The sequence below is a fragment of the Podarcis erhardii genome, assembly GCF_964252035.2.
Source record: "Podarcis erhardii genome assembly, chromosome: 12".
Lineage (NCBI taxonomy): Eukaryota > Metazoa > Chordata > Lepidosauria > Squamata > Lacertidae > Podarcis > Podarcis erhardii.
This window is the reverse complement of record NC_138513.1, coordinates 9222720-9246506: the sequence shown is the minus strand read 5'-3', so window position 1 is coordinate 9246506 and position 23787 is coordinate 9222720. Positions and strand designations below refer to the sequence as shown.

The window sequence follows — 23787 nt, the reverse complement described above, 5'->3', positions numbered from 1 at the left end:
GAGAGCTGGACTATAAAGAAGGCTGATCGCGGAAGAATTGATGCCTTTGAATTATGGTGCTGGAGGAGAGTCCTGAGAGTCCCATGGACTGCAAGAAGATCCAACCTCTCCATTCTGAAGGAAATCAGCCCTGAGTGCTCACTGGAAGGACAGATTGTGAAGCTGAGGCTCAAATACTTTGGCCACCTCATGAGAAGAGAAGACTCCCTGGAAAAGACCCTGATGTTGGGAAAGATGGAGGGCACAAGGAGAAGGGGACGACAGAGGATGAGATGGTTGGGCAGTGTTCTCGAAGCTACCAGCATGAGTTTGACCAAACTGCAGGAGGCAGTGGAAGACAGGAGTGCCTGGCATGCTCTGATCCATGGGGTCACGAAGAGTAGGACACGACTAAACGACTAAACAACAACAACGGCAGGATGGATGAGAATACTTCTCTATCATAGAGTTTGTCTTCTACAGTGGTACCTCGGGTTAAGTACTTAATTCGTTCCGGAGGTCCATTCTTAACCTGAAACTGTTCTTTACCTGAAGCACCACTTTAGCTAATGGAGCCTCCTCCTGCCGCCACGCCGCCGGAGCACGATTTCTGTTTTCATGCTGAAGCAAAGTTCTTAACCCGAGGTACTATTTCTGGGTTAGCGGAGTCTGTAACCTGAATTGTCTGTAACCTGAAGCGTATATAACCCGAGGTAGCACTGTACTCCCCCACCTTCCTGAGCAAACACCGAACATCTTGGGGATATGGGATGTGGACTTCAAGTGAGTGATCTTGCAACACATTGCTGTGGACACTAACCAGACCAGTTTAAGTTTTCCGCCCCTGCTGCAAACTTCTCTTTGTTGAGTCTCTTCCTCAGCCAAGTGCCTTTCAGTAGTCTCTCTTCTATGTAAGTGGAGTCCCTCCTACCTGGGTGAGCATCTTGAAGCTGCCATTTTTACTTCCACCAGTGCCTCAGAGTTTCAGTACATCAACTGCCTGGGACTGATAAAAGCACCAGCACACATATTTCAAAGCAGAGACCCAGGGACAGTTGTTTACAATAGGCCTTGCCAGGGTACTGAGACCCTGGTAGCTGCCCAAGAATCCTGTGAGTTGTCTCTCTGAAAATGAAAGAAATGCAATACAAGTTGTGACTGGCCATGTTCAGCCTGCTGTTCTCCAGAGACACATACTTGATTTAAAAAAAATATACAAGGAATAATCTCTCAAATTTACTTCCGCCAACTCCCGAACATCTCATTTTAGCTGCATAACACGGAAGATGTTTTGATAAGAACAGGTTGTGTCTCTAGAACAGTCTGGTACAAAAAAAATAAAAAATGTATTCACAGTTTTGTCTTTTTAAATTCAGTTTCATCTGCCTTCATCTTAACAAAGCTTGACACTAATCATGGACAGACTCTAGAATTGAAGCAGCCCCCCCCCCCAACATGCTGAGATGCACAAAGAATATAGATCTGGAAATATTAGAGCTCTTCGTGGACTCGTGAGTTTTCTCACCATAATTGTGGGTGGAGAAAAGGGATGAGTACAGGTGGGAAGGACGACACATCGATTCACCAAATTTCTCCAAGGGGAATAGAAATTCTCTAATTGTTTCCTGGGGTGGGGTTCACCATTAACTGTGAGAACAGCACAGCTATTTTTCGTTTTCCTAAGTTTGGAGTTTTTGTTGTTATTGCTGCCACTGCCATGGCAAGTGGCAGCAACATCAACTCTGGCCACCATTTTGTATCTCCCACCTTGCCTCAGATCTACCATCTTTCCACAGCATTGGAGGGAAAGTGGGGGATGGCAGCCATCTCACACACACCCAAAAAAAAAAGATGGAGAATATCCTGGGGAAATTCTGCAAAGTGGAAGGGTGGAAAAAAGAAAAATCTCAGACATTTTCTCAGAAAAATTGACCCTATTGGGTCTACATAAACTTTCTGTTTCTCTTTTAAATTCCTAAGTCTTCAATTTTGTTTATTTAGCATTTATTTTACTTTATTTTATACATATCTATATTTGTTGTATTTAATGGAGTATGCTGGGGTTTTTTACCCTATAGTAAATTACATCACATTAGATGTGAGAATGGGTAGAAGTCATCACTGTGGCTAAACATCCATTATGTACCTGTGTTTCTCTCACTCACCCCACTTGCTTATCTGCCAAAAATGTGGACAGTTCACATTTTGACTATAGTGCATGTTATGTACTAAGTTGAATAGGATTCAGAATGCAGCAGTCTGATTGGTCCTAGAACAATAGGATCCAGAATGCAGCAGTCTGATTGGTCCACATGAGCCACCCAATCCAGCTCCAGGTGGAAGTGAATCCGCAACCTGATTGGCCTACAGGTGAATCCCGGAATTGGCCAATCACGTGGGGCCCATTGTGTAAATAATGTATATAAAGCAGACATTTTGGGGGAACTTCCATTCTTCCCCACCACTATGAGCTGAATAAAGAGCATGAAATCCACTCTCAACTCCGAGTACGTTATATTTCAGTGCAGTTGTCTCTTATGCTCTGTATAGTACTAGGAACACACCGAAGGTTTTGAGTGTATGGTAAATGTTGTTCTCCTGAATAACCTTGAGCAGAGACGACTCTTCCAGCAACCTGAGCTGCCAATCTCTGTGAAACAATGGAAATGACAATGGCTCCCCTGTATGCAGAGTTGTTGTGAAGATGAACCAAATCAAGGATTCGAAAGATGTTTGCGAATCAGAAGCACTGTGTAAACAATTGATAATAATGGTAATCTTCAGGCTTTAATATCCTTGCGTGCCAGCTGATCTCTTTGCTCATGAGAATTACTCATGGCTATTAACCAAAAAGAATGCACAGAGCAAGCAGGAAGAACAGCTGTTTTCCTAAACTGCTGAGAGGTGGAAGCGTGGCCTTCACTCTGCTTGCGTTTTTGAGATTTTGTACATTCTTACGTGATTCGGACAACGGCATAGAACAAAATTTAAAGGCAGAACTGATCGCCACTGTGGCGCCGCATTTATGCGGTGCTTTCAACTTCCTGGTCCAGAGCAGGCTACTGTCAGGGGCCAGGAGTCTCCTTCAGGTGATGGAAGACTCCAAAACAGAAAGGGAAGGGAACATGTGTCACACCCTGGAAGCATTGCCACTCTGTGACGCATGTGTCCCCCTGGCCAGAGGATGTGGCACTGCCATCTTCAGACTCTGGAAACTTCATGGAGGACAAGGGTGCAGGCAGAAACTCCTGCACTCCATCTTAGCAGGAGACCAATGGAGAGGGCTGTGCCTCTGTAAGTGAAGGAGTGTCTTCTGGTTTGGGCAGAACTCACAATTTGGAAGCAGCTGTACACACAGGGCTACATAGAGCTGGAGCTCAGTTTGTTCCCTGCGGGGGCAATGTAGAGGTTTTGGGTTCATGGAAGATGGCCTGAAGGCCTGCATTCAGTCTGAGTCTTTCTCTACCTAGTGTTGCTTCTGTCTGCCTGGTACCCAGCCTGTGTTCTGCCTTGCCTGAGCACAGAGCATGACAGTTGCAAGACGCTCTGTGCCTAGCATGACTCGCTAGAGCGAAACCTTATGGTCTGTGGTTTTCTAGAAGGCAGAGCAGTTTAGTTCAAGTTGCTAACATGGCACTGGGATGCAAAGATGGGTTTTGTCTACTTTCTTTGCATGCTAGACACTTCACCGATTGAATGAGTACAGTGTTTTGTTTTGTTTTACAAGGCTTATTATAATATAATTTTCAGCATGTGTACAGTCATACCTTGTGTTGCGTTTGCTTCATGATACGTTTTTTCAGGTTGCTCCCCGCGGCAACCCGGAAGTACCGGAAACGGTTACTTCCGGGTTTCGCCGCATGTGCAGACACGCAAAATGACGTCACACGCATGCGCACATGCGGCAAATCGCGACACGTGCACGCGCTGACACGGGTTGTGTTCTGCGAATGGGACTCCGGAACAGATCCCTTTCGCAACCAGAGGTACTGCTGTACAAAGTTTATATACAAAGTTTATATACCTAAAGAAAAAAAACAAGGGCAAAAAATTATTCCAAAATCATATATGTACCAACACTTTGGACTTCTTGTCTATCCCGTTGTATATTCCTTTTTTACAAATGAATGTACTCTTATTATTGTATATTTTTTACATTTTATCTAATACATTCCTATATCAATATGTATCTTTGGTCTTATTTCTCAACTTAGTCTCTCTCCAACGTCAATCGAATGCTAGCATTCAGTGATATTCAGTGATATTAAAATACAAACATAACAATGGGGCATAGGCTGCAGCCATCTTGCTGAATCATAGACTAGTTGGAAGGGGGCTGAAGGCCCCCTAGTCCAACCCACTGCAATGCAGGAAAATTTTGCTCAGTGTGGGGCTTGAACCAACAACCTTGAGATTAAGAGTCTGGACCCTGCCTGGATGAGAGACGTGATGGGGACCCCATGCATTCCGCCGTGAGTTCCATGAGAGAAAGGTGGGATTTAAATCCAATAAATGATGAATTATTACATTCAGAGGGCAGTCATCAGGTCTGCAATGCCGTAGCTTCCAGGCCGTTCACTGATCTGAACGCAGGAATATACAATGCAAGCCTAAGCACGTCTACTCAGAAGTAAGTCCCACTGTGTTCAATGCAGCATAATCCCAGGAAAGCGGAAGCAAACAGATTGTGCTTTTAAGCAGAAGTTTCATAACTGTGCGGGCCCCACATTGCGCAGGGAACACAGAAAGATTCAGGCATCTTTTGTCATTATCTCCTGTTGAAAAGCAGTACAAAAAATCCTGTTCTATTTATCCTGTAGGTGTCCATCTGCTGTTTGTGACAAATGTTCTATCCGTAACAGGAGGGCTTCATAATTCTGAGCACGAAAGAACTACAAAAAGCAAAGAACCTCAAGTCCCACCAGTCGCAAATAGAATTACATTATACAACGTAAAGATTTAGAAATGTGGCAGCTTTATAAATCCTTTTAATGTAGACCTTGGGGCCAGTTTCCAGAAATGGAAGCAAAGTGTATAAATAAGAGGCAGCTGGTAAATAGCATAGACAAATCCATACAGTTTTTACGTGCAGCCTACTTGCACAAACAATAACTTTCTCAGTGGCTGGGGCAGCCCAGTCAGGTGGACAGGGTATAAGTAAATTATTATAATTATTACTCACAAAAACCAAATCAGCGGATTTTTTTAAAAAAACCTCAAGTTCTCCGGTTTCTTTTTGTTTGATTTGATTTGGTACTACTCCCATCCATTCTCCTGTTGTAGCTCTTCCTCTGTTTGCCTCCTGAATGATCAGAGATCGATGAAGGCTGCATTGCTTACTGGCTTGTGTGAATGTACCGTTCTGCATCTGTTACCACTCACTCTTTTGGTGTCACGTTGAAAGCCAGACACTCCAGTTCTGGCACCTGACAATTTAGCTTGTCTTTCAAGAGAAAACACACACACACACACACACACACACACACACACACATATCCATCCTTGGTGAAGTGTGCAGAATGTCAAATGGCAAGAGAATGAACCAATGTTTGAACCTTGAATTAATTCATCGCTATAAACGAGAAGAAACAAATGGGTTGTCACAAACTCTGATCCTGCATTTTAACAGCAGGGTGTAGGGATTCCTCTCTGCATCACCTGCAAATACTTGTCTGTGGCCTTCATTATGTGCTATTCAGATATGGTGGGCCTAGCTTATATATCAAGTAGCTTCTGCTCATACTCAGTTTTGAGGGGAGCTCTACAGTTTGGGGTGGGATGTGGGTGGCACTGTGGGTTAAACCACAGAGCCTAGGACTTGCCGATCAGAAGGTTGGAGGTTCAAATCCCCGCGACGGGGTGAGCGCCCGTTGCTCAGTCCCTGCTCCTGCCAACCTAGCAGTTTGAAAGCATGTCAAAGTGCAAGTAGATAAATAGGTACCGCTCCGGTGGGAAGGTAAACGGCGTTTCCGTGCGCTGCTCTGGTTCGCCAGAAGCGGCTTAGTCCTGCTGGCCACATGACCCGAAGCTGTACACCGGCTCCCTCGGCCAATAAAACGAGATGAGTGCTGCAACCCCAGAGTCGGTCATGACTGGACCTAATGGTCAGGGGTCCCTTTAGCTTTACCTACAGTTTGGTGTCTAAGGAGCTGTGCACAGGGGAGACTATGGGTTGGTGGGGACCCACATCGCCAATCTTTTCTCTCTTTGTATGAGGCAGTCTCTGGCACCTCACGGCTCTTGAAGCTTCAGCTTTGAAATCTGGTATGAGAGAGCAGGGGAGTTGGGACTGTCATGGGTGGCTAACCTCGTTCCCCGCTGCACCAAGCCACAACTTTGCCTGTGGATCCTTCCCAAGGCAAAATAGTTTTCATAGGACATTTGTAGGTTTCATAGGGCATTTGTGTTTGAAATTGATGCTTCCCTTTTTTGGAAATGTTGGAAAATATGCCCTCTGGTGCTTTCCAGATTTGGGGCTTAAGATGTAAAAGTCCACTGGATCGCCTAATTTAGGTTTGTCTGAGATGCCAAGAATTTGAGATTAGCATTACTGATTTATTCTTTTAAAACCATCCACATTCAGGTCCTTAAGCAAAAATAATCACTTGAAAGAAATCTGACTTGAATCCCTCTGGTGCCCTCACTTGCCTGAATTGCTCTCTCTCTTTCTGCATCTCATGCGGCTCCAATAATTCCCCGCCAGTGACCATTATTTGTCCCGAATTGAAGAGGTTGCAGGTTAGAAAGTGTTCTTCAATAGGGGCCATCACTCACTGGCAGAGCACATGTGAGTTATTGAGCACAGTGGGCTATTGAGAAGCAGATTAATCCAACAGAGAATGTGGCATTTAACAGGAAAAGGTTGCAGGGTAGAGGATAGAGCGTTGTGCTTTGGCTGGGCACAAATCCTTTCGTGCACCTGAGAAAGGATTTGAACCCAGCCCTAGGAGGCAATTTGAACCTAGGCAACGCTCTTTCCTTTTCGTCTGTGCTCATTCTCAGCCCATGTTTGGTAAATTTGTTGTTGTTTAGTCGTTTAGTCATGTCCAACTCTTCGTGACCCCATGGACCAGAGCATGCCAGGCACTCCTGTCTTCCACTGCCTCCTGCAGTTTGGTCAAACTCATGCTGGTAGCTTCGAGAACACTGTCCAACCATCTCGTCCTCTGTCGTCCCCTTCTCCTTGTGCCCTCCATCTTTCCCAATATCACGGTCTTTTCCAGGGAGTCTTCTCTTCTCATGAGGTGGCCAAAGTATTGTAGCCTCAGCTTCAGGATCTGTCCTTCCAGTGAGCACTCAGGGCTGATTTCCTTCAGAATGGAGAGTTTTGATCTTCTTGCAGTCCATGGGACTCTCAGGAGTCTCCTCCAGCACCATAATTCAAAGGCATCCATTCTTCCGCGATCAGCCTTCTTTATGGTCCAGCTCTCACTTCCATACATAGGTAAAGGTAAAGGGACCCCTGACCATTAGGTAGGTCCAGTCGTGACCGACTCTGGGGTTGCGGCGCTCATCTCGCTTTATTGGCCGAGGGAGCCGGCGTACAGCTTCCGGGTCATGTGGCCAGCATGACTAAGCCGCTTCTGGCGAACCAGAGTAGTGCACGGAAACGCCGTTTACCTTCCTGCCGGAGCGGTACCTATTTATCTACTTGCACTTTGACGTGCTTTCGAACTGCTAGGTGGGCAGGAGCAGGGACTGAGCAACGGGCGCTCACCCCGTCGCGGGGATTCGAACCGCCGACCTTCTGATTGGCAAGTCCTAGGCTCTGTGGTTTAACTCACAGCGCCACCCGTGTCCCCATACATAGCAACATACTAAAACAGCACATTGTTTAATAAGCACAAAAGTCCATCCAACAGTGAGCAAGCAGCAGCGGCAGGGATGCAATTACAGTTTTGTTTTCTTAATTAAAGATGACTTGGGCATATTTGTCTCATAAGTGTAATTTTCTTCGCATCACTCAAAGCTGTCTGATCACCAGCTCAAATACCACCCTGGCTACCCCGGCTTTTGTTAATTATTGCTAATTAATTTAACGAGAACATAGCTCCTGCTAATGGAAATATATTGAATGGTGGCACAAAGGGATCATCTCCTTTGAATTTAATTTGAAGTGTTGCACCGATTGCAATCTTCTGTTCTGAATATCTTCTGCTTCCTGCAAGGTCTGAAGATTGCGAGTGGTGATATTATGCATAGCAAATGTTTGTGTTTTATTGAGTTACCCTTGGGAATATGATACTGGGGTATGCAGAGAGAGGCTGCTAGGGAAATCAGGGCCCTGCCCTCATTCTGCATTTGAGAGCATTCTAATCCAGAACCTTCTAGAAAGAGAATGAGCTGGAATTAACAGGGCTACTTTTAACTGACTCGGAAGATGGGCAGAACATGCATCATGTATGAGAGAGCAGGAGTAGATTTAGATCTCCTCTTCTCCCTTTTCTGGAAAAGAGAGAGTTGTTGTGTAGAGTGGAGAAGGGCCATAGGGAACCTTTTGCCTGCTTTAGGGACTAAAAGGAACCAAAATAGTGGAAGAGCATTGAAGGATTCAGTCTCACAACTGTGAAGGAAAAGTTGACCCCAGGTAAATTTTAATCACCTTTCTGAATGCAATATGGACCTGCCCATCGTGAAATACATGCTTTGAACAACATCTCTCATCCCAGCCAGCCAGCATGACCAGTGGTCAGGGATGAATGGAGTTTTAGTTCAAAACATCAGGAGGGCATTGGGTTGGGAAAAGTGTTGAAGCTTCTATGATAGCAATGTTACCTGTTTTCTGATTTTACTTCAGACTTTTATGAGACTTATGAGGAATGGTTGAAGGAGCTGGGTACCTTTAGCCTGGAAAAGAGGAGACTGAGAGGAGATATAATAGCCATCTTCAAGTATCTCAAGGGCTGTCACAAGGAAGATGGAATACGCTTGTTTTCCCCCCTGTTCTGGAGGGTAGAATTGAAACCAATGACTTCATGTTACAAGAAAGGAGATTCTGGTTAAAACTTCAGGAAGAGGTTTCTGAAAGTAAGAGCTGATTGACAGTGGAACTGACTCCCTCTGGAGACAGTGGACTCTCCTTCCTTGGTTTTTAATGCCATGGATGCTATAGTTGAGATTCCTGCATTGCAGGGGGTTGGACTAGATGACCCTCAGGGTCCCTTCCACCACTACTATTCAATGATTATATGATTCTGTCTTAACAAGTATGTTCAGAAGAATTTCTGTTTTCACAAACAATTGGCGAGCCACTATGGTGTAGTGGTTAGACTAAGACCTATGAGACCAGGGTTTGAATCCTCACTTGGCCATGAAGCTCCCTGGGTGACGTTGGGCCAGTCACTTGCTCTTGGCCTGGCCTACCTCACATGCTTGTTGTGGGGATGAAATTTGGAGGGCGGAAACAATATACAGTGGTACCTCAGGTTACTGATGTTGAAGTGATCATTCTTGAACAGAAGACCTTCAGAGGGAGACTTTAGCATGAAACTACTATCACCAGTGTTTTTTTGAATCATTACTGTAATTATATTATAGTGGTACCTCAGGTTAAGTACTTAATTCATTTCGGAGGTCCGTTGTTAACCTGAAACTGTTCTTAACCTGAAGCACCACTTTAGCTAATGGGGCCTCCTGCTGCTGCCGCTCCGCCGGAGTACGATTTCTGTTCTCATCCTGAAGCAAAGTTCTTAAACCGAGGTAATATTTCTGGGTTAGCGGAGTCTGTAACCTGAAGCGTATGTAACCTGAGGTACCACTGTAATCCACCTTGAGCTCCATGGAAGAAAGGCAGGGCGATAGTGCTATAAATAAAATAAAGGAGTATAGAATTCTCCCCTCTCCATTTCCCAGTGTTCCTGTTGGTTCTTTAAGTTGGCAATCTGATTAGTGTCCCTTAACACATTGCACAGGCAAATCCCCTGTTTAATACAGTGGAAGGAACGTCTTCCTATCTTGCCTTCGTGACAAGACTTCCTCCCCGACACCTGCAATTGCAAACACATACTTGTCATATTCACACATCTTAGGTTTACTGTTGAGACAATAGGTTTTCATCTAAAAATGCTATTAGCATCTCATTTCCTCAGAGATTCTATGTGACAGCTGATTCACCTACTATATATTTTGGAAAATAATTTATGTCTGTCCGTCTGTTCTCTGTGGGTTTGGATCATAGTTAATCCATTTTACGATCTAGTTGTTTTAGTTTTGTTTGATGTGTTGGGTATTTTATATAGAAAAGTGTGATAAAAACAGATAAATAGATAAATAAGTAAAAAAGGGTAAAGGTAAAGGACCCCTGGATGGTTAAGTCCAGTCAAAGGCAGCTATGGGGTTGCGGTGCTCATCTCGCTTCAGAGCCGACGTTTGTCCACAGACAGCTTTCTGGGTCATGTGGCCAGCATGACCAAACTGCTTCTGGCGCAATGGAACACACTGTGACGGTGTGGTACCCCGGAGCCCCGTTCGCATTCTGAATAGAACGTAAGACGTGACCGTGCGTGTGCAGGCCGCGTTTCACCGCTTCTGTGCATGCGCGTGACATCATTTTGATTATCTGCGCATGCGCGAGCGCCGAAACCCGGAAGTAACGTGCTCTGTTACTTCCGGGTCGCCGCGGAGCGCAACCCGAAAATACTTATCCTGAAGCATATTTATCCTGAGGTATGACTGTTCATACAAAGACCCCCATCATTCAGGTCCAGCTCCGAGGGTTTTCTGGCAGTTCCCTTGCTGTGAGAAGTGAAGTTACAAGGAACCAGGCAGAAGGCCTTCTCGGTAGTGGCGCCCACCCCAGTGGCGTAGCGTGGGGGGTGCAGGGGGGGCTGGCCGCACCGGGCGCAACATCTGGGAGTTAGGGAAATCCACGGGTTAGGGGGCGCAAATTACTTGCCTTGCCCCGGGTGCTGATAACCCACGCTACGCCACTGGCCCACCCTGTGGAATGCCCTCCCATCTCAACCACAGAAGTAAGAAGGCATCATTTTTCTGTTCTGCCCATGAAGCACTGTTTCCCTTCTGCTGCAGTTCGCCTTTCACACGGTGTTATTTGTCTTGCTGTTCGCTATGGCAAAACTGCGTAGCTTATGTAATATACGTAATTCAGTACATAAGTTGCGTTGCCATTGCAGTATTCCACCCTGTTCAATGCAAGTTGGTGGGGAATTGACACATGATCAATTATGTACCGTTTACGGACTGAAAGCAACAACTGCAGCAAATACTGATTACCGTATTTTTTGCTCTATAAGACGCACCAGACCACAAGACGCACCTAGTTTTTGGAGGAGGAAAACAAGAAAAAAATTATTCTGAATCTCAGAAGCCAGAACAGCAAGAGGGATCGCTGCGCAGTGAAAGCAGCAATCCCTCTTGCTGTTCTGGCTTCTGGGATAGCTGTGCAGCCTGCCTTCGCTCCATAAGACGCACACACATTTCCCCTTACTTTTTAGGAGGGAAAAAGTGAGTCTTATAGAGCAAAAAATACGGTACATTGGCTAGATTGAGTTCTGTTGGAGGAGTGGGATGAATAAAATGAACATTGGCAATTTCTGCTCCCATTTCTATTTTCAATGGAATTCTCTGATATCCCTCCTTCCAGGTAAGTAGGAATAGAATAGCAGGCCAAATGCCTGTTTGTGAAGGCAAGCATTACCTGGGATTCTACAGTGGAAGGGTGAAACTGCTCAAAGGAGTGAATAAGTAGCCAGCAAATAAGTTAAGTGACCCCCACACCACTACATCACTCAGCGTTAACAATCCCAGAGCTGACCTTTAAAGCCCTAAACGGCCTTGGTCCAGTATATCTGAAGGAGCGTCTCCACCCCCATCATTCTACCCGGACACTGAGGTCCAGCACTGAGGACCTTCTGGCGGTTCCCTCACTGCGAGAAGCCAAGTTAAAGGGAATCAGGCAGAGGGCCTTCTCGGTAGTGGCGCCCTCCGTGTGGAACGCCCTCCCACCAGATGCCAAAGACAACAACTATCAGACTTTTACAAGACATCTGAAGGCAGCCCTGTTTAGGGAAGCTTTTAATGTTTGATATATTACAGTATTTTAATATGTTTTTGGAAGCCGCCAGAGTGGCTGGGGAAGCCCAGCCAGATAGGCGGGGTATAAATAAATTATTATTATTATTATTATTATTATTATTATTATTATTATTATTAAGCTGCTTTTCATTTTATAAAATGACTTCCAAAGCTTCCTTTTACATACTATGTATTCCATTTCTATTCTAGTCTGTGTGCCCTTTAGAAACTTTATTTGAAAGGCTATAATTTTCCTTCTTTTCTCCTAGGATCTCAGCTCATTTGCCATGCCCTTCTTGGATGGAGACGTGGACAGTGCAGAGAAGCATGCTTCACGGAAGGTAGGACTTTCTGAGTTTTCTTTCTATCTCTTGCTAGTGAAAACTGGTGGTGCGTCCATCAGTCCTCCCAGAATTCAGAGATCTGTTTCACTGAGTTCACGTCGGCCATGTTGATTTGTCCAGATATGGCTGATTCAGCTGAATATTTTAAAGTGGAAGTTGCTGCAAGGTCCCTTGGTCCCTTCTGTGTTGATGATGTGGTCAAGTGGTCTTGGGGAAAAGCCTCTTCCATGGCACCCTTATCCTGACCTGTGGATCTGGTTCCATAGGAGGTGCTTCCACAGGACCAGCTTGCTGTGTGAGGAAGATGAAGGCGTGGCCTTGCTATAACTTTTTCACCTTGAACATGTGAACAGACCCTTTAGCAAGCTAAAATCCCTCCAGAAGAGGCAAAAGCCCATTCAAAGTGGTTTAGAAGGTAAGAAATGCAACTGCCAGGCAGCCCAAGACAAATAGCTCAAACACAGACAATGGTGTGCATTCAGATGTAATGCTAAACCATGGTTTGGCATTACACGTATGAACAGCCACAATACAGTGGTGCCTCGCAAGACGAAAATAATTCATTCTCCGAGTCTCTTCGTCTAGCGGTTTTTTCGTCTTGCGAAGCACGGCCATTAGTGGCTTAGCGGATTAGCGCTATTAGCAGCTTAGCGGCTATTAGCGGCTTAGAAAAAGGGGGGGAGGGGAAAAACTCGCAAGACGTTTTCGTCTTGCGAAGCAAGCCCATAGGGAAATTCGTCTTGCGAAGCACCTAAAAAACGGAAAACTCTTTCGTCTAGCGAGTTTTTCGTCTTGCGAGGCATTCGTCTTGTGGGGCACCACTGTATATGGGGATATGATCTCCTTTCCTTATTTGGAAAATAATAGTTTTGTGTCTGAATGGAGCAAACCATCGTTTGCAGAATTCATTGTTTTCCAGCAAATCAGGAGCAAGCTATTATTTCCTCTTTTGCCTCCCCTTGTGCAAAAAGGACAGGGGAAGAGCCTTGTTGTTAAAGTCTGTTAGTCTTGCGATATTTCACCTCTTGGGACAGCTTCAAGAAAAATGCCGAGAACGCGTCTTTCTGGCTGTTAACGTTTCACAAAACCCTTTGCCTTAGTAAGCAGAGATCCATTTTAAATTCTGCGGAGCTGACTCACACCTTTCACAATGAAGCATTAAGCACGACACACTTTAGGAGTGTAGAATCTGATTGCCTGAGAAGAAAAAAAACTGTTCTTAAGTGAAGCTACATTACAGCACTTTAAATGTTTTGGGGTCGCCGTCACTACCATCAGTGACGAGGAATTATCGCTTCTCGTCTGCAGATGAAAATATAATTTTCTGCAAAAGATTGGAGAGTGCCTGATTCAGTCTTGTACATGTACGTGCAGTTTTATTGTCCTCCTTATGAGGACACAGTTACAGCTGCAGGCAGTCCAGCTGCTTCCACGGGGAGGAAGACCCACACTTCTGGCTACAGGAGTCGAGCTGGCTAGGGGGCCTGGCTTAATAGACTGCAGCAGGGGTCAGCAAACTTTTTCAGCAGGGGGCTGGTCCACTGTCCCTCAGACCTTGTGGGGGGCCGGACTATATTTTGAAAAATAATAATGAATGTATTCCTATGCCCCACAAATAACCCAGAGATGCATTTTAAATAAAAGGACACATTCTACTCATGTAAAAACACCAGGCAGGCCCCGCAAATAACCCAGAGATGCATTTTAAATAAAAGGACACATTCTACTCATGTAAAAACACGCTGATTCCTGGACCATCCGTGGGCCGGATTTAGAAGGCGATTGGGCTGGCCCCGGCCCCTGGGCCTTAGTTTGCCTTCCTATGGACTACAGTATAGTGTAAACAGAACTTAAATATTCACACCCCAAAAATGTGTGTGACTTGCTTTATTGCAATATTTGCTTTACTGTGGTAGCCTGGAACCAAACCCGCAATATTTCCGAGGTATGCCTGTAACTTTCAAACCTGAGGGGTAAATTAGGTGTCACTTGGTGAGAGTGTTAATGTAGGCAGATGAGATTGCGTTTGTACCTCCTAGGGAAGACCTATTGCAAATAGTGATTGACTCATTCCTTCCTCCCCAGCCCAGCTTGTGACATTTTTAGCTTTGCTGTGAGTTTGAAAATGGTGGTTATAACACAAGGTTCTGTTGCTTCTCCAGACTTAACTGCCGGCTGGCAGTTTTAGCTTGTTGCTAAAACTTTAGTTTTGTTTCATTTATCTGCGGAAGGTGTTGCGCATGATCCCTTCCCTCACACATTTTTTCTTTACGACAATCCTGCGAGGTAGGTTAAAGCGGTGAAGTTGGCTCAAGGTGACAGATGTACCGTATTTTTCGCCCCATAGGACGCACTGGCCCATAGGACGCACCTAGTTTTTTTGGGGGGAAATAAAGAAAAAAAATTTATTTCCCCCCCAGGTGCGGGGCTGGGGCGGGGGAAGCCCGAGCTTCCCCCGACCCCAGCCCCCAGAACAGGCAAGCTCTCCCACGGCTAGCGGATAGCTTCCTGAAGCCTGCATTCGCCCCATAGGACGCACACACATTTCCCCTTCATTTTTGGAGGGGAAAAAGTGCGTCCTATAGGGCAAAAAATACAGTATATATGACGTCTATGTGTGCGGCGAGATCAAACACGAGAGAAGCTTCCTGATGGAGAATAGAAAGTCCCTATTTTCATTGGATAAATGTTGGAGGGGATGGTGATGTAGGTTTGAGTGGAAGCTGAACCGTAGAATAACGGAAGCTGTGCTGATTACACACCAAACTCAGGACAGGACTGAAAACAGCATCTCCTTATATCCTTACCCAGACCCCAGCCAGATGCAGAACACACTGACACACACTAACAACCCATTTAATCTTGCATTTGCTTCTGAGGACGTATGTACAGTCCGATAAAGCTATCTGGTGAGACGTGAGTGACGTTCTGCAGCGGTATACCACGGGCAGAAATTCCCTCGCCTCGAATGACACTAATCTAACTGCACCTTGACACGAAGACTGATAGCATATCGTTTAGTTTAATCTGGTATGTGCCATCGCTCCCTTTGCTTGAAGGAAATAAGGAACTCCATGTCTCCAGGCCTGTCCTTCTAAGGGAAAGAATTTTTCTTCCTATCAGGGAAGGGTTGTTAAAGCATCCTCTGTGCACGTGGAAGGTCCCGTGTTCGATTCCTGGCATCTTCAGATAGGGCTGGGAATGTCCCCAGTCTGAACCCTGGAGAGGGCACTGCCAGTTGGTTTAGTCAAACGGGGCCACGTGGACCTTGGCACCGCAGTCTGCCTCTTCACTTGCTTCAGCCCCAGGAGTCAGATATGGCCTTGGAAGTCAGTGAAAGTGTTGAAGGGAATTAGGAGATGAGGTAAAAGGTTAATATTTTAAAATAATAATACAGGTGGTACCTTGGTTTACGAACTTAATCCGTTCCGGAAGTCTGTTCTTAAACCGAAATTGTTCTTATACCGAGGCATGCTTTCCCTAATGAGGCCTCCCGCCGCCGGTGCCCTTCCACCATTCGGATTCCGTTCTTAGACCAAGGTAAAGTTCGCAAACCGGGACACTACTTCTGGTTTTGCAGAGTTTGTAAACCAAATACGGTGGATTGCGAATGTGATCTGTGCGGGATTCACGTTCGCAACCCACAGCATTTGCAACCCTCGTCAGCTCACACGCGGGTTGCGATTTGGTGCTTCTGCGCATGTGCGACTGCCAAAACGCGGAAGTAACCTGTTCCGGTAATTTTGGGTTTTGGCAGACCACAACCCGAAAAAACGCAACCTGAAGCGGCTGTAACCCAAGGTATGACTGTACAGTGGTACCTCGGGTTACATACGCTTCAGGTTGCATACACTTCAGGTTACAAACTCTGCTAACCCAGAAATATTACCTCAGTTTAAGAACTTTGCTTCATGATGAGAACAGAAATTGTGCCGCGGCGGCAGCGGGAGGCCCCATCAGCTAAAGTGGTGCTTTAGGTTAAGAACAGTTTCAGGTTAAGAACAGACCTCGGGAACGAATTAAGTACTTAACCCGAGGTACCACTGTAGTTCGTAAACAGGGCTGTTCTGAAACTGACGTACCACTGTAAATGGGAATAGAAAGGAATGAGATAATGAGAGGAGGAAGTGAATATAAATTTTTGGGAGGGGAAGCTAAGTATAAGTTAAGAAGAAAAGGTGGAGGTAAAAAGAAATTCAAGGAGATGAGTAAAAGTGTGTGTGTATATGTATGTATGTACATGTATGTATGTATGTACACATACATATACATATACATATATATATACATATACATATACATATACATATACATATACATATACATATACATATACATATACATATACATATACATATACATATACATATACATATACATACAGTGCTTTTTTTCTAGGGGGATGCAGGGGGACGCATACCCCTAAACATTTTGTGAATACGTTTGGCCTCATTGAGGGGCAGTATTTCAAAATGAGTAGGAAAATGAGAGTACCCCTAAACATTTTTTTAATAGAAAAAAAGCGATAGATGATGATGATAGATAGATAGATAGATAGATAGATAGATAGATAGATAGATGATAGATATTCTCCATCTAGAGACTCTGGATCAGCAAATTCTGATTAAAATGGGGAGACTGAGTTAATGTTTGTACTTATCTGTGGATTTATTTTCTGTAAGGAATGTTCCAGTTCAAACCATGCTGCTTGTTACAATAAATCTGTCCCTCTCTTCATTGGGTATTTTATTTTCTTCTTAAATCTTTATTAAACAAATCCTGTTCTTTCCCTGAAAATAAAATATAAGATTTATGGTTCAGAAGAAAGCTCACAAATATAAACACCCAAATGCAGGAAAATACAAAATAAAAATAAAAATTACTGCATCAAAAGGTGCATGGCAGTATTGTCTGTTTAAATGAGTTTTCAGGTCGAGGCATAAGGAAAGACCTGTGGTGCCAAAGTCTAGACTCCAAGCTCTTCAGTCTGTCTTGGTTTTGCGGCTCTTTAAAGCACTTTTGTACTCTGGGGGAGGTGGGCGCTGTGGGTTAAACCACAGAGCCTAGGACTTGCCGATCAGAAGGTCAGCGGTTCGAATCCCCGTGACGGGGTGAGCTCCCGTTGCACGGTCCTTGCTCCTGCCAACCTAGCAGTTCGAAAGCACGTCAAAGTGCAAGTAGATAAATAGGTACCGCTCCGGAGGGAAGGTAAATGGTGTTTCCGTGTGCTGCTCTGGTTTGCCAGAAGCTGCTTAGTCATGCTGGCCACATGACCCGGAAGCTGTACGCCGGCTCCCTCGGCCAGTAAAGCGAGATGAGCGCCCCAACCCCAGAGTCGGTCACGACTGGACCTAATGGTCAGGGGTCCCTTTACCCTTACCTTTACTCTGGGGGCAATAATAAGAATAATAAGCTTAACGCCCTGAGTAGCAAGGGCCTGGAGCTTAGCTATGGATCCCAGATTCAGTTATGCATCGCCACACGTGCCTTGTGTGGAGAAGTTCAGTGTGGGGCTGATCATTCGTAGCTGCTCTTCAGACTAATTCTGGTGCATGGAGGTCCCTGGCAAAATGCTTGTTTTGTGGAGTTTCCTCCTTCAGCTTGCACTTGGTTCCACATGCTCCCTTCGCCCTCTGCTGCTCAGCTTGTGGAACATCTGAGGATGCCAGAGTCCCAGCTGCCTTCCTTCTTGACAAATATTTAAACAGAATTCCTAAGAACAACTAGCCGATAAATGCCCACCCTTTGGTTTCTGCAGTTGAGCTTCTGTAGCTGCCGGGGTATCAAGAATGGGCCGGGTATCGTTAGAAGTCATGGGTACCTGTGTATGTGTTCTTTATTGAGGACTAGATCCTGTCTGATAAGCTCAGAGAAGGAAAAATTGATTAAATGAATTGCCAATAGGGAAGCAAATATGTATATATATTTATTTACACTCGTCTTCTGCTTTAATGTTTTCTTTACCCCTCATCATTAAGGTAAATAATTAATCAAATTATCTCGCTTGAGGTGCTCTGACTGGAACAATTGCTGCAGCATCAAGAGTAGAGAACAGGAAATGTCAGGTCTCTCCCCTCATTCGCCCCCCCCCCCAGCTAATGGCTGTAGCCATAAAGCAATTGAGATAGTCATGTGCACTGTACATGCCATTAATATCAGCGTAATTGCTTCCCGCCCTCCCTAGGAGCAAGATAGTTATAACGTATGAGCACGTTTCAGTCCAATTAAAGGGAATATTGCTATATTCTGGTTAAAATCTAATTGTGAGATTTAAAAACAGCTGTTGCTGCATGTTGTACACAATAAAAAGCCATTACAGTGGTACCTCGGGTTACATACGTTTCAAGTTGCAGACGCTTGAGGTTACAGACTCTGCTAACCCAGAAATATTACTTCGGGTTAAGAACTTTGCTTCAGGATGAGAACAGAAATCGTGCTCCGGCGGCGCAGCGGCAGCGGGAGGCCCCATTAGCTAAAGTGGTGCTTCAGGTTAAGAACAGTTTCAGGTTAAGAACGGACCTCTGGAACAAGTTAAATACTTAACTCGAGGTACCACTGTATCAGCTCTCAGGGTGGTGCATGTGAGGCAAAACAGCTCTTGTTCGGCAGAAGGTAGGAGGTCTAAGAAGGCATAGATTTCTGGTCTGACCCGTGCTCACCACTGTCGCAGTTCACCTTCCAAAAAAACCCTGCATGGCTTGTCTTGTTGGCCATTGCGGCAGAATTTTATGTAATTAACTAGGTTCCCAGAAGCTGCCCGTTCTTTTCACATCCACAAATGGCAACTGTTGGGACCGAGATGGATCATTTCTCATGCTTTACATGCAGGAGGTCATAAGTCCAGTCCCAAATTTAAAAGATCAAATCAGAGGTGACAGTGGTGAGACTTCTTCCCCAAAGCCATGGAGATGGACTTCAAAGTTCAGCAGCACTGGACCAGATAGACAAATAGACTGACCGGTATAAAGTAGCGTATTGTCTTCCTATGTTGGTAGTGAGTCCTCCTTGTCACCCATTGAGAGTCTGCATTTTAACTTTTCATTAGAAGAAGGTGGGATTTGACTTTTATTTCTGTTTTCTGACCACCTGCAGTGTTGGGCAGATAATATTCCCCCCTCCCAAATACAGTGGTACCTCTAGTTACGTAGTTAATTCGTTCCGGAGGTCCGTTCTTAACCTGAAACTGTTCTTAACCTGAAGAACCACTTTAGCTAATGGGGCCTCCTGCTGCCGCTGCGCCGCCAGAACATGATTTCTGTTCTCATCCTGAAGCAAAGTTCTTAACCTGAGGTACTATTTCTGGGTTAGCAGAGTCTGTAACCTGAAGCGTATGTAACCCGAGGTGCCACTGTAATTTTTATTGGTTTTCATGTCAATAGAAGAACAACATTAACTCACCCAGTGGTACATTCTCGTTAGGTTTCATATGCAGTATACAGTTCACAAGCGTTACTTTTATTTATGCATTATCATTTCAAGAAGCCTCTCCCCAGTGATTCTTGCGTTGAGAATGGAATAAAAGTACCTTCTGTCTCTATATATAAAGTCAAAGAAAGGCAGCCAAGTATCACCAAAAGTGTCTATCCTTAAACTGCCTTTAATTACCCTTCCGTAGCGAGATAGAGCCACATTCCAAATATTATTTAATCAGATTTCAATGGGGGTTTCTTTTAAGTTGTTTCCAGTATCAGGCTGTTGTTAATCGGACGGCTGATAATAGGAAAAATTACTATATCTCTGCATTTAAGGTTATTCTTTAAATTTGAGACTAATGATAAGAAGGCAAGCCCCGAATTGGGCAGAAGGGATTGCTGTGAAATTTTGGAAATAATGAGAAACAACTTTTTTTCTAAAAGGTGTATACCAGTGTGTGACTCCACCATGCATAAAAATATGAGCATATCTCTCTGCAGCCTTTCCAACACAGGAAAGATGCTAGTGTTTGGCTAGTCCAGCAAAATATATTTTTAAGAGAAGGGCAGGCAATATTTTATTGCAGCAGATTCACTGCAGGTAGATGCTCATTAGGTCAATGGTTTGACAGAGTTCGGCCTTGGAATAATCTTTTTTGTTTAAAATTATTACCCCTTTCTCTTTCCCTTGCAGGCGGAAGACAGCTACAACACCGGGAGCCCTTCCAAAGGATTTTTCCCAAAGGGGCTCCAGAACCGGCCTTCTAGCCCAGCCTCTGCCCCGGTCAAATCCAAGCACAGTCCCGGCTCGCCCAAAACAGTGTTCCCCTTCCCCTACCAGGAATCTCCCCCTCGCTCCCCTCGGCGCATGAGTTTCAGCGGGATCTTCCGGTCGTCTTCCAAAGACTCTTCCTCCCCCAGCTCCAACGCATCCACTTCCCCCGGGGGCATAAAGTTCTTCTCCAGATCAAGAAAAAGTAAGGAACTCTTTGTTGTTACATTTTGGGAAGGTGCTCTGGGTTTCGGGGCCATTTCCTTTTCATGCAGCAGGAAAGTCAGTAGATAGTGTGTGTCCTACCAGCTTTGGTTTCGAGTTTTGTTTAAGGTGCTTTTAAGTGGTTGCTTCTCACACTAGCACGATGGTGCGAAACACAGCGACCCTGTTGTGTATGTTCTCTGTTGTTGGTGCAGGACCAACCCCAAGGATAGGATGGAAGGACTCCAGTCCTGACTCCAGTCTCATTCTCTACCAACTGAGCTATGCCCATGGGGCATGCTAGGACTGATGGGAAGCCAACCCCATGTAGAAGGCCTCACTCTGGCTTGGGTATAAACAGTGGTGAGCAAGACGGATCATTGGCCTGACTCTGCATAAAGCTGCCTCCTCTTTTCCTGCTTAATGTGCGCTTCTATTTTTTGCCTTAAGATGGTGCTGTTAGTTTTAGTTGCCTGTTTCTTACAGATAAGGTTTCAGGTTTTTAAGCAGATTCTGTTGTATCTGTGCTGTAGAGGAGAGGCATAACTTTGACCGGCAACCTTCTTGCCTTTTGATACGAAAGCTGTGTTGATTCTCCAATATATAGTTGATAATCATTTCTTCTTAAAAGCTTGCCTTTTAAATCTAAACCATTTCTTCGGAATCCGCAATAAAGGTTCATCAGCCGTAATTTGGGTTTGTTACGATTTGTTCATCTGTTTATGTGCAGGGAATTTACAGAGGTCTCGCCGTCTAATAGAATACAGTGGTGCCCCGCAAGACGAACGCCTCGCAAGACGGAAAACCCGCTAGACGAAAGGGTTTTCCGTTTTGGAGGCGCTTCGCAAGACGAATTTCCCTATGGGCTTGCTTCGCAAGACGACAGCCCATAGGGAAATCTCCGGGACAGTGGGGAAGCGCAGCTCGTCTTCCCCGCTGTCCTCGGACCTCCTCCGAAGCCTGGCGGCGGGGCGGGGACACCTCCTCCCGCCGCCGGGCTTCGGAAGGATGCCCCGATGCCGGGCGGCGAGGCGGGAACGCCTCCCCCCGCCGCCCGGCATCGGAACGATGTCCCGAAGCCGGGCGGCGGGGCGGGAAAGCCTCCCCCCGCCGCCCGGCTTCGGGGCGGGAAAGCCTCCCCCCGCCGCCCGGCTTCGGGGCGGGAAAGCCTCCCCCCGCCGCCCGGCTTCGGGGCAGGAACGCCTCCCCCCGCCGCCCGGCTTTGGGGCATCGTCCCGATGCCAGGCGGCGGGACAGGAACGCCTCCCCCCGCCGCCCGGCTTCGGGGCATCGTCCCGAAGCCGGGCGGCGGGGCGGGAAAGTCTCCCCCCGCCGCCCGGCATCGGAACGATGTCCCGAAGCCTAGCGGCGGGGCGGGAACGCCTCCCCCCCCGCCGCCCGGCTTCGGGGCGGGAAAGCCTCCCCCCGCCGCCCGGCTTCGGGGCATCGTCCCGAAGCCGGGCGGCGGGGCCGCGAAGCCTGGGCGCGCTGGCAACTCTCCGCAAGGAGCGCCCAGGCTTCGTCCCCCCTGCTTGCCTTCCCAGGGGCTTTTAAATCGCCCGGACAGCGGAGAAGTCCTCCGCTGTCCCGGGCGATTTTAAAATGCCGCCAGAAGAGGTCGGGGGAAGGCGGTTTCCATAGGAACGCATTAATTGATTTTCAATGCATTCCTATGGAAAACCGTGCATCGCAAGACGAAAAACTCGCAAGACGAAGAGACTTGCGGAACGAATTAATTTCGTCTTGCGAGGCACCACTGTACGTCTTTGTTTCAAAGTGCTTGCAATCTAAATTTGGATATGGGCAAATCTACGGGGGTTTCTCAGTTACGAAGAAGAAAATGTACAAGATTTTAAAAAGTTTAAGCTTTTAAAAAGTTTAAGACTTCTTCTTTTTAAAATGATGACCCAATTCCCGTGTCATACTTCATGGTTTCCTGTGACTGAGCCAGTCTGGGCAGATTTGCTTGGAGGAAACAAATCAATCCTTGGCTTAGCATTGCACCTGGATCATGGAATCGAGGTTAGTTTCTTTCAAGCAAACCATGGTTTATGAGCAAAGATCAACTCTTGGCTTACCATTGTGGTGTGTTAAGGGAAAAACAAGCCACAGTCCCTGAATCAGATGTAATGCTTAATCAGGGGTTGCGAATTGTTTCTCCCCATTGTTGGGGGGGGGGGTCCAGGCGGATACAGTTGGCTCATGCACAGTAGCCCATGATTCATGACTTACTGAAGGAGTATCAAACTGGATTCCATTTTGAGCCTATGCCTCGCCTAGGAAGAATTAGGAGTATATCTGCAATGCTTCCATTGAAGCCACGACTCTTTGTTGCCATGTTTTGAAGAGCAAAAAAGAGGGCACATTTGCCAACTACAGTGGTACCTCAGGTTACATACGCTTCAGGTTACATACGCTTCAGGTTACATATGCTTCAGGTTACAGACTCCGCTAACCCAGAAATAGTGCTTCAGGTTAAGAACTTTGCTTCAGGATAAGAACAGAAATCGTGCTCTGGCGGCCCGGCAGCATCAGGAGGTCCCATTAGCCAAAGTGGGGCTTCAGGTTAAGAACAGTTTCAGGTTAAGAACGGACCTCCATAACGAATTAAGTACTTAACCTGAGGTACCACTGTACTACTTTTAACTATGGATTGCTATGTCGACTCTCATTTTACATACCCCTGAAAAAGAGGATGTGTCCTGGAAAAAGAAGACATACCACAACCCTCCGCGGCCTGTGAAATTAGATGAAGGGCAGTATACAAAAATTAATAATAAAGACATAAACATAAGCCAGTGCTGCAAAGAGTCTTCCTTTACAGCCATGACTTGAATTTAAGTTGAGGCTGCAGAAGAATTATGAATGCAGTCTCAAGGCTATGTATACGCTCTATCTTCAAAACACGTTTGAAACATACCCTCCCCTCAGAGAATTATGGACATTGTAGTTTAGCCCCTCACAGAGTTGTAACTTCCAGCAACCCTTAACAAACCACAGTGCCCAGAGTCCTTTGAGGGAAAGATTGTATTTTGCATGTGCT

The 23787-nt window shown here is 45.8% G+C and overlaps 1 protein-coding gene across 1 annotated transcript in view; it reads left to right on the top strand.

The window, feature by feature from the left end:
- PRKAG2 (protein kinase AMP-activated non-catalytic subunit gamma 2) overlaps positions 1–23787 on the top strand; it is a 191553-nt gene that overhangs the window by 52344 nt on the left and 115422 nt on the right. The window contains exons 2-3 of the mRNA XM_081881777.1: positions 12282–12353; positions 20463–20745. Coding sequence (XP_081737903.1) covers positions 12282–12353; positions 20463–20745 — 355 coding nt within the window. The remainder of the gene's footprint in view (positions 1–12281; positions 12354–20462; positions 20746–23787) is intronic.